General features: G+C 40.2%; 1 protein-coding gene across 2 annotated transcripts in view; it reads left to right on the plus strand.

Annotated features, from left to right (window-relative positions):
• Positions 1–1,260: 1,260 nt before the first annotated feature.
• The window catches only part of tmem131 (transmembrane protein 131), a 118,147-nt gene continuing 107,360 nt past the window's right edge, over positions 1,261–12,047 (plus strand). The window contains exon 1 of one of the 2 annotated variants that reach the window (XM_029695365.1): positions 1,261–1,553. In XM_029695365.1, coding sequence (XP_029551225.1) covers positions 1,430–1,553 — 124 coding nt within the window. In that variant the 5' untranslated portion in view covers positions 1,261–1,429. The remainder of the gene's footprint in view (positions 1,554–12,047) is intronic. The other variant, XM_029695364.1, reaches the window with a different exon arrangement.

Raw genomic sequence — 12,047 nt, forward strand, 5'->3', positions numbered from 1 at the left:
GCCCTGTACAAAATCATCAGCAGACTCCCTCACCATCATCTATCATCCTCTGACCAGGTCCCTCCGCTCAAGCCATGAACATCAGCAGAGGATGCAACATTCAAAGACTTGGCCTCTATTGGTTCACCTGACCTGTCATAATATATTGCTTGTATTCTTTTTTTTTTGTCTTGACACGGTCAAACAACTCCAGCATAAGAAGGCAACTTCTTTCTAATTTGGCACACAGCAACTAAAGGCCATGAGTAATTTGGTCAAAATGAATGGCACCGATTGGCCTATAGATGGCGCTGTTATAAGCAGTCTCACTTAAACCCTCATATTTGCTGCCCCATTTAACCTAGACTAGAGACTTGAAACTTTGTATGTAGGTGTATTTTCTCATGTTGAACAAATTTGCCTCAAGGACCCATAATGTCTGTCAGGATAGATTTTTTGATAAATCATGTTAAGTTTGGCATTGATATCTTAATAAATAAGGAAAGTATTAACAAGTCCCTTTTGTGACAACGTAAAGCTACTGCTTAAAATATTAATAAAAAATCTTCTTCTCCTGGACTAAAAGTCAGATTCACTTCAAATTTGGTCTTTGGACTCATCACAATAGTCCCTAAAGAGTTTGAGAAAATAATGTTGATGCATTCAAAGATGGCCACACTATACAAGTAGATACATATTAGCACATATGCTAATATGCTAAAAATACTTCAAATCTTCTTCTCATGAAAGATAAGTCCAAATGACACCAATGGAATGTCGGCCCATGGTACATATCTTAACGTAGTTTGAGAAAAACTGAGGGATTGGTCAAAAGATGGCTAAGTTATTGACAAATCAATAATCTGATTTTACGTGTGTATTTAAACCACTGTAAATTCACTCCACAGTGGCCTTTCAACTTGAAACGTGTCATAGCTATCATGGACGTGCCTAAGATTAACTTGGTATTGGTATCTAAAAAAAACAAGGAAACTATTCAAACTAATTATTTGCATATGTAACGCTTACGCTCAAAATCATATTTTCCTCATGAACCATAGATCAGATTCACTCCAGATGTTGTATTTAGACTCATGATTGAACATAAAGGAATAAGTTCCCACACGATAGAGTACTTGCTTTGTTATCCAACTGATCTTTTGTACTTTTTGTCATCCTGTGAACCCCGTTCATTGCTTCTCGCAGTTATATTTTGTTTGTTTGTTCTTTGCTTATGAACCACTTTGAGATTTATATTCTGAAAAGCGCTACAGGAGTTTAAGAAATTACAATAATTATTATATGCACTGCACTGCTTTCTGACAGACTTCCAGCAGGGGCTTTGTCGCTTTCACTAGCTAGTAGAGAGATCTTCCTGTCTCCTGTAGCGGTGTTTATATGTACATGCAAGCAGTTGCCCCTTCACACTGATACGGAGACATACAACAGCATGGCGAGCCGGGGAAGAGCACAGAGTATTCTTCACTCATCAACAAAAACTAAATTATCATGCGTAGGATTCCTGCGGGTTTTATTTATTACTTTTATACACACGGCGCAGGCGAACAAACAAGGTGAACAAACATTTTTTTATTTTTTTATTCCTGGCGTGATAAAATATCTTCTCGATTTTATTCTAGCTTGGTTGTAGCAAGGGAGCCACTATTTACTTTTGTGTCGCTAGCTAGTTAACTTCTTTGGTTAGGTCATTTAGTTGGTGGTCTGAATAATGATTTTTTATTTCCATCGTCTCTGGTGGTTTATTGCTTTATATGGGTAGTTGGTTACCTACAGTAGCTGGTTACCTACAGTAAACTTGCCAACTCAACACAGAAAACAAACATTTGCTTGCTGACTTAGTTAACGCCATGATTCTAGCTAACAAATATTATAGACTTAAGTTCTGTTTTACTACCTCTAACCTTATGGGTTAGACACAGCTAGTTTATATTATAGACTCAGTTCTGTTTTACTACCTTATGGGTTAGACACAGCTAGTTTATATTATAGACTCAGTTCTGTTTTACTACCTTATGGGTTAGGACACAGCTAGTTTATATTATGGACTCAGTTCTGTTTTACTACCTCTAACCTTATGGGTTAGGACACAGCTAGTTTATATTATGGACTCAGTTCTGTTTTACTACCTTATGGGTTAGGACACAGCTAGTTTATATTATAGACTCAGTTCTGTTTTACTACCTTTAACCTTATGGGTTAGGACACAGCTAGTTTATATTATAGACTCAGTTCTGTTTTACTACCTTATGGGTTAGGACACAGCTAGTTTATATTATAGACTCAGTTCTGTTTTACTACCTTATGGGTTAGACACAGCTAGTTTATATTATAGACTCAGTTCTGTTTTACTACCTCTAACCTTATGGGTTAGGACACAGCTAGTTTATATTATAGACTCAGTTCTGTTTTACTACCTTATGGGTTAGGACACAGCTAGTTTATATTATAGACTCAGTTCTGTTTTACTACCTTATGGGTTAGACACAGCTAGTTTATATTATAGACTCAGTTCTGTTTTACTACCTCTAACCTTATGGGTTAGGACACAGCTAGTTTATATTATAGACTCAGTTCTGTTTTACTACCTTATGGGTTAGGACACAACTAGTTTATATTATGGACTCAGTTCTGTTTTACTACCTTATGGGTTAGACACAGCTAGTTTATATTATAGACTCAGTTCTGTTTTACTACCTCTAACCTTATGGGTTAGGACACAGCTAGTTTATATTATGGACTCAGTTCTGTTTTACTACCTCTAACCTTATGGGTTAGACACAGCTAGTTTATATTATAGACTGAGTTCTGTTTTACTACCTCTAACCTTATGGGTTAGGACACAACTAGTTTATATTATAGACTGAGTTCTGTTTTACTACCTCTAACCTTATGGGTTAGGACACAACTAGTTTATATTATGGACTCAGTTCTGTTTTACTACCTTATGGGTTAGGACACAGCTAGTTTATATTATAGACTCAGTTCTGTTTTACTACCTTATGGGTTAGGACACAGCTAGTTTATATTATAGACTCAGTTCTGTTTTACTACCTCTAACCTTATGGGTTAGGACACAGCTAGTTTATATTATAGACTCAGTTCTGTTTTACTACCTTATGGGTTAGGACACAGCTAGTTTATATTATAGACTCAGTTCTGTTTTACTACCTTATGGGTTAGGACACAGCTAGTTTATATTATAGACTCAGTTCTGTTTTACTACCTCTAACCTTATGGGTTAGGACACAACTAGTTTATATTATAGACTGAGTTCTGTTTTACTACCTCTAACCTTATGGGTTAGGACACAACTAGTTTATATTATAGACTCAGTTCTGTTTTACTACCTCTAACCTTATGGGTTAGGACACAGCTAGTTTATATTATGGACTCAGTTCTGTTTTACTACCTCTAACCTTATGGGTTAGACACAGCTAGTTTATATTATGGACTCAGTTCTGTTTTACTACCTCTAACCTTATGGGTTAGACACAGCTAGTTTATATTATGGACTCAGTTCTGTTTTACTACCTCTAACCTTATGGGTTAGACACAGCTAGTTTATATTATAGACTCAGTTCTGTTTTACTACCTTATGGGTTAGGACACAGCTAGTTTATATTATAGACTCAGTTCTGTTTTACTACCTTATGGGTTAGGACACAGCTAGTTTATATTATAGACTCAGTTCTGTTTTACTACCTTATGGGTTAGACACAGCTAGTTTATATTATAGACTCAGTTCTGTTTTACTACCTCTAACCTTATGGGTTAGGACACAGCTAGTTTATATTATAGACTCAGTTCGGTTTTACTACCTTATGGGTTAGGACACAACTAGTTTATATTATGGACTCAGTTCTGTTTTACTACCTCTAACCTTATGGGTTAGACACAGCTAGTTTATATTATAGACTCAGTTCTGTTTTACTACCTTATGGGTTAGGACACAGCTAGTTTATATTATGGACTCAGTTCTGTTTTACTACCTTTTGGGTTAGGACACAGCTAGTTTATATTATAGACTCAGTTCTGTTTTACTACCTCTAACCTTATGGGTTAGGACACAGCTAGTTTATATTATAGACTCAGTTCTGTTTTACTACCTCTAACCTTATGGGTTAGACACAGCTAGTTTATATTATGGACTCAGTTCTGTTTTACTACCTCTAACCTTATGGGTTAGACACAGCTAGTTTATATTATAGACTCAGTTCTGTTTTACTACCTTATGGGTTAGGACACAGCTAGTTTATATTATAGACTCAGTTCTGTTTTACTACCTTTAACCTTATGGGTTAGACACAGCTAGCTAGGTAAACTACACAGTAGCTAACTAGCTTGATAACTTCACTAACTAGCTAGGTTTAGTTAACGTTAGAGATGACCAGATAGCGACGACTGTACAAGTCAAAATAGCCCCTGGCTTGGCTTCACTTCACTTAGCCAGCCGGTAACGTCAGTAAGGACACCCAGTTATGATGTTACGCTAGCTAGCTTGAGACGTTAGACCATTTTTAACTAGCTAGGTGGCTAGCAAATGTATATTTTTCAAATAGTTGCTCGGCAGATAATATTGTCAGTTGGGTGATAATGAACCGACATTTTGCTAGCATAAACTATAGCTAACTACGATGGTCAGTTACCTAGGTAACGCCGTTAGCAAGTTACGGTAGCTATTTGTCCTTAGCTGACATCAAACTCAAGTTATCAGTCAAACAAATTATCAAGATACTAGTTAATTAGCTAGTAATTGTAGAGAATGATCACACATTTGAAACGTTGCGTCAACAATGTTCTCTAGAAGTTATCTTCTGACTAGTTAGCTAAATCAGCTAGCTCGCAGCTAACGTTGAGCTAACTCAGTTGTGAAACGCTAGCTAGCTAGCAAGCTACTGTAGCAGAGAGCCTGACAGCAACGACTGGTTGGATTATTTAACCCGATCAATCCGGAGATCCCAGCAAAAATCAGCTTTTCATCAGCTTTTCATTTATCTCCATGTCCAGTCCTTATATTTAGTAACACCAGAGTGCGAATTACACCATGGAGGGGGGCTCTGTATTGAGTGCACAATATTGTAATAGTAATTTAAACAGTAAAAATGTATGACCTTTTTAATGTGGCATGAACACAACCAGTCATGATATTTTCATCTGATTGTCAAACAAATCACTTCAAAAAAGTAGGCTACTTGTGCATGTTCATCCACTCCAAAAATAATTCCAGCATCCAAACTGCATGTGTACTTGTGCCATTTGATGAATGTAAATAGACATCAGTTACAAAACACCAAAATTATTGCCATTGATTAGACCTACATTAATTAATGCGTCTTGCTGACAAATTTACCGTGTGTATTACCATGAACTTAAAACAGGCCTACCGTTAGCAGTAAAAAAATAAATAATTGGTTGGTTGGTAAACTCCTTATACGCTCCCCTATACTTTCAATGCATTTTTCTGAAAAAGGTGGGTAAACAGCGTTTACTTGCGTTTACCCTCCACTAGACCTGCACCACTTCCCGTCGCCTACCTTCTCAGCCAAGGCAATTTTAAACACGCAAACACACACAGAATAGGTAGCCTACATTCAATATAATATTTGAGTTGAATCCAAAAACACAGATGGTGTGACATTTAACACTACCCTCCTTTCCTTATATTAATGACAGTGTTATTTGTCAATAAAGCATTTAATAATTGAATTAGAACATTGAACTTAAACCCTGTACCAATCCTGGATCTTGGAGAAAACAGTTCTCGTGGGTAGAATAACTCCTTACCTTCTAACGACTCTGGTATAGCTTGTGAGGGTCAAAGGGCAAAACATGCGTGTTCGTGAGTCTCGGCTTTTTAATCTAATCTAATCTGGGCCCGGGATCCTTGGCATCAAACTGTCATTAAAAATATAATCTGCATCTAGCTAGTTTGGTTGGGGAATTTTAAAAGTCAGATTGTGCAGATGAGGCACAGAAAATAGTTGTCATCAGAGGACAAGACGTTTATGTTTGGGCCATCAGCATTCATTAAAAACCATAACATTGACACCATGGAAAGCAGCGGCGACATGCACCCTAACAAATCTGAGGGGTTACAAGGTGAGCTGTGTGGATGGCTAGGAGGTGGTCTGGAGGGGGGGCATGGCCATTTTTCCCACAGCTGAAACAGCTTTTTTTCCTGTAATCTAGAGCCAAGATATTTTTCTGCATATCTAAGCATACCTCTTGAGCTGTCTCCTTCCCCCTGACTGGTGGTTTTGTTTTTTTGTCTTTCATGAAACTAAATATGCATCTCTCCTCCAATCTGGATAAGAGATTGAAAGGAATGTGAGTCTTATTTAGTTATTGCTTGCTTTTCTAAAGTCTACCAACCTTGCCAGCTAAGATGGTTAGACAAGCTAGATGGTGAAGTGTGATTCATCACTCCAGAGAACACGTTTCCACTGCTTCAGAGTCCAATGGCGGCGAGCTTTACACCACTCTAGCCAACACTTGGATTGCACATGGTGATCTTAGGCTTGTGAGCGGCTGCTCTGCCATGGAAACCATTTTCATGAAGCTCCCGACGAACAGTTTTTATGTTGACGTTGCTTCCAGAGGCAGTTTGGAACTCGGTAGTGAGTGTTGCAACTGAGGACAGATGATTTTTATGCGTTTTAGCACTCTGCTGTTCTTTTTTGTGAACTTGTGTGGCCTACCACTTCACGACTGAGCCGTTGTTGCTCCTAGACGTTTCCACTTCACAATAACAGCACTTATAGTTGACCGGGTGAGTTCTAGCAGGACAGAAGTTTGACGAACTGACTTGATGGAAAGGTGGCATCCTATGGCAGTGCCACGTTGAAAGTCACTGAGCTCTTCAGTAAGGACATTCTAATGCCAATGTTTGTCTATGGAGATTCCATGGTTGTGTGCTCTATTTTATACACCTGTCAGCAACGGGTGTGGCTGAAATAGCCAAATCCACTAATTTGAATGGGTGTCCACATACTTTGGTGTGTGTGTGTGTGTGTGTGTGTGTGTGTGTGTATATGTATGTGTATATATATATATATATATATATATAGTGTAATTCGATATTAAACAGACTTATGGCAGTAGGTGGATTATGGCATCATTATTCATGTAAACACCGTACTCTGCTTATCTTAATCGTTGTGAGGTCGAAGTAAGCTGATTAAAACACCTGGTTTTCTGAGCAGTCTTTCGCCATGTAAACGGCTTAATCGTCGTTCCAGCGGTGTATTTGATCTGCACATTTGCCAGCACTGGGTAGCACAAGCCTCCCTCTTATGCACGAGTTGAAGTGAGTTTTGGAAAAGCTGAAAGAATGCATCATATAAATAGTTTTCACATAAAAACGATATATATCCGAACTTAGAATCAAAAAAAGTCTTTGCAAAAAATAACATGGTCACTGACTAGTACAGTATAATGTTTATTTTTGATTGGAGATTTTCTGCATTTATAATAAGTCCCATCAATAGCCTGATATTTAGATGTGTCCATGGAAACAGGATTATTAGGGAAATCATTCTTCTTGCAAAGCATGTAAACGTTTTAAACAATTATTCTAACCTGACTATCCACAATAATCGCATTATTGTGCGCATGTGCTCATTCATAGCCTGAAATGGCAGCTTCTTAGTAGCTAGTTATTTGGATGGGAGATAGGTTCCCAATCTCGGTTAGCTAAAGCTAATTTCCTGACATTGGTAGGTGGCTAGTAGTGTTACATAGAAAGAAGAAGAAGAAGAAACAAATATTGTGATGCCTCTGATAGGAAGCGAGAAAGTCTTGTTGTATCTGTTGAATACCAATTAGTCATTCATTTAAAAGGCTTTGTAGGCTAGTTTAGGCGTATGGTGTGATTCACACAGGTGTATCACGCCACTGAAGGGGTGTGTCCCTTGCCCTCGTCGCGGTTACTTTGTGTGTCATAAGCCTTTCAGGATTACACCAGCAGTGAGTCATGTTGAGTTAGGGAAGCAGCTGCAGAGGGCAGTGCCTCTCAGTCCTAACTCGTTTTATGTAAGGAGTGGTGTGACAATTCATTTCCTCATTGTTGAATCTGTCATTGAATTGTCATTTAAATAGGAATAGCTTTTTTTTTTTTTACACTATTGTCAATGTAGGCCTAATGCGGTTAATAATTTAGTATTACTGTAATAAGTGGGCTGTCATAGCTCTGTCTGAGATGTCTGGGCTCGGTAGCCTGGGTTGTCCCTCTGCAAGTCTGTACACTAGAACAGAGCAGTACTTAACGTCTTGGTCTGTAGATCACATGTTCTTTCACACAGACACAGACCTGATGATTGTTGTGCCTTCTGAGAGGTCTCTGACGTCACTATGAATGCTGCGCTGTTTCTGTTCTTGATTTGGATAATGCAAACCATTGGCTGGGCTATGCTAGGCCCTGAGGCTGGGCTATGCTAGGCCCTGAGGCTGGGCTATGCCAGGCCCTGAGGCTGGGCTATGCCAGGCCCTGAGGCTGGGCTATGCCAGGCCCTGAGGCTGGGCTATGCCAGGCCCTGAGGCTGGGCTATGCCAGGCCCTGAGGCTGGGCTATGCCAGGCCCTGAGGCTGTGCTATGCTATGGCCTGAGGCTGGGCTATGTTTGAGACAGAGAGTGAGTTCAGTGTCTTGCTGTTTCTAGCAAATATGTCCTGGGATATAAACATTGGGTTATTATTTTACCTGAAATGCACAAGGTCCTCTACTCTGACAATTAATCCACAAAGAAAACGGTATACTGAATAATTTCTAGTCATCTCTCCTCCTTCCAAGGTTTCTTTTTCTTCTTTGGACTTTATATGACGATTGGCATTTAACTTTAATTATAAGGTGCATTACCAAAACTGACCTCAGTTCATCTTTCAATCACCCATGTGGGTATACAGTTGAAGTCGGAAGTTTACATACACCATAGCCAAATACAGTCGTGACCAAAAGTTTTGAGAATGACACAAATATTAATTTCCACAAAGTTTGCTGCTTCAGTGTCTTCAGATATGTTTGTCAGATGTTACTACGGAATACTGAAGTATAATTACAAGCATTTCATAAGTGTCAAAGGCTTCAATTACATGAAGTTGATGCAAAGAGTCAATATTTGCAGTGTTGACCCTTCTTTTTCAAGACCTCTGTAATCTGCCCTGGCATGCTGTCAATTAACTTCTGGGCCACATCCTGACTGATGGCAGCCTGTTCTTGCATAATCAATGCTTGTAGTTTGTCAGAATTTGTGGGTTTTTGTTTGTCCACCCGCCTCTTGAGGATTGACCACAAGTTCTCAATGGGATTAAGGTCTGGGGAGTTTCCTGGCCATGGACCCAAAATATCGATGTTTTGTTTCCAGAGCCACTTAGTTATCACTTTTGCCTTATGGCAAGGTGCTCCATTATGCTGGAAATGGCATTGTTCGTCACCAAACTGTTCCTGGATGGTTGGGAGAAGTTGCTCTCGGAGGATGTGTTGGTACCATTCTTTATTCATGGCTGTGTTCTTAGGCAAAATTGTGAGTGAGCCCACTCCCTTGGTTGAGAAGCAACCCCACACATGAATGGTCTCAGGATGCTTTACTGTTGGCATGACACAGGACTGATGGTAGCGCTTACCTTGTCTTCTCCGGACAAGCTTTTTTCCGGATGCCCCAAACAATCGGAAAGGGGATTCATCAGAGAAAATGACTTTACCCCAGTGAAGAGCACTTTTTGCCAGTCCTGTCTGGTCCAGCGATGGTGGGTTTGTGCCCATAGGCGACGTTGTTGCCGGTGATGTCTGGTGAGGACATGCCTTACAACAGGCCTACAAGCCCTCAGTCCAGCCTCTCTCAGCCTATTGCGGACAGTCTGAGCACTGATGGAGGGATTGTGCGTTCCTGGTGTAACTCGGGCAGTTGTTGTTGCCATCCTGTACCTGTCCCGCAGGTGTGATGTTCGGATGTACCGATCCTGTGCAGGTGTTGTTACACGTGGTCTGCCACTGCGAGGACGATCAGCTGTCCGTCCTGTCTCCCTGTAGCGCTGTCTTAGGCGTCTCACAGTACGGACATTGCAATTTATTTCCCTGGCCACATCTGCAGTCCTCATGACTCATTGCAGCATGCTTAAGGCATGTTCACGCAGATGAACAGAGACCCTGGACATCTTTCTCTTGGTATTTTTCAGAGTCAGTATAAAGGCCTCTTTAGTGTCCTAAGTTTTCATAACTGTGACCTTATTTGCCTACTGCCTGTAAGCTGTTAGTGTCTTAACGACCGTTCCACAGGTTCATGTTCATTAATTGTTTATGGTTCATTGAACAAGCATGGGGAAACAGTGTTTAAACCCTTTACAATGAAGATCTGTGAAGTTATTCGGATTTTTACTAATTATCTTTGAAAGACAGGGTCCTGAAAAAGGGACGCTTCTTTTTTTTGCTGAGTTTATATGATGAATGTTGACATGCAAACCATTGCTGAATGTTGACATGCAAACCATGCCGAATGATGACATGCAAACCATGCCGAATGATGACATGCAAACCATGCCGAATGTTGACATGCAAACCATGCCGAATGTTGACATGCAAACCATGCCGAATGTTGACATGCAAACCATGCCGAATGTTGACATGCAAACCATGCCGAATGTTGACATGCAAACCATGCCGAATGTTGACATGCAAACCATGCCGAATGTTGACATGCAAACCATGCCGAATGTTGACATGCAAACCATGCCGAATGTTGACATGCAAACCATGCCGAATGTTGACATGCAAACCATGCCGAATGTTGACATGCAAACCATGCCGAATGTTGACATGCAAACCATGCCGAATGTTGACATGCAAACCATGCCGAATGTTGACATGCAAACCATGCCGAATGTTGACATGCAAACCATGCCGAATGTTGACATGCTGAATGTTGACATGCAAACCATGCTGAATGTTGACATGCAAACCATGCTGAATGTTGACATGCAAACCATGCTGAATGTTGACATGCAAACCATGCTGAATGTTGACATGCAAACCATGCTGAATGATGACATGCAAACCATTGCTGAATGATGACACGCAAACCATTGCTGAATGTTGGCACGCAAACCATTGCTGAATGTTGGCACGCAAACCATTGCTGAATGTTGGCACGCAAACCATTGCTGAATGTTGGCACGCAAACCATTGCTGAATGTTGGCACGCAAACCATTGCTGAATGTTGACATGCAAACCATGCTGAATGTTGACATGCAAACCATTTACAAAATAGCCTCCAATACCCTACTCAACAAGCTGGATGCAGTCTATCACAGTGCCATCCGTTTTGTCACCAAAGCCCCATATACAACCCACCACTGCGACCTGTATGCTCTCGTTGGCTGGCCTTCACTTCATCATCGTCGCCAAACACATTGGCTCCAGGTCATCTACAAGACCCTGCTAGGTAAAGTCCCCCCTTATCTCCGCTCACTGGTCACCATAGCAGCACCCACCTGTAGCACGCGCTCCAGCAGGTATATCTCTCTGGTCACCCCTAAAGCCAACTCCTCCTTTGGTCGTCTCTCCTTCCAGTTCTCAGCTGCCAATGATTGGAACGAACTACAAAAATCTCTAAAACTGGAAACACTTATCTCCCTCACTAGCTTTAAGCACCAGCTGTCAGAGCAGCTCACAGATCTCTGCACCTGTACATAGCCCATCTTTAATTGAGCCCAAACTACTACCTTTTCCCCTACTGTATTTATTTATTTTATTTATTTTGCTCCTTTGCACCATATTATTTATATTTTAACTTTTAACTTTCTTCAAACTACAAATCTACCATTCCAGTGTTTTTTCTTGCCATACTTTATTTACTTTGCCACCATGGCATTTTTTTGCCTTTACCTCCATTATCTCACATCATTTGCTCACATTGTATATAGTCTTATTTTTTTCTACTGCATCATTGATTGTATGTTGTTTTACTCCATGTGTAACTCTGTGTTTTTGTATGTTGTCGAACTGCTTTGCTTTATCTTGGCCAGGTCGCAATTGTAAATGAGAACTTGTTCTCAAC

Source organism: Salmo trutta, chromosome 17 (genome assembly GCF_901001165.1).
Source record: "Salmo trutta chromosome 17, fSalTru1.1, whole genome shotgun sequence".
Taxonomy (NCBI): Eukaryota; Metazoa; Chordata; class Actinopteri; order Salmoniformes; family Salmonidae; genus Salmo; species Salmo trutta.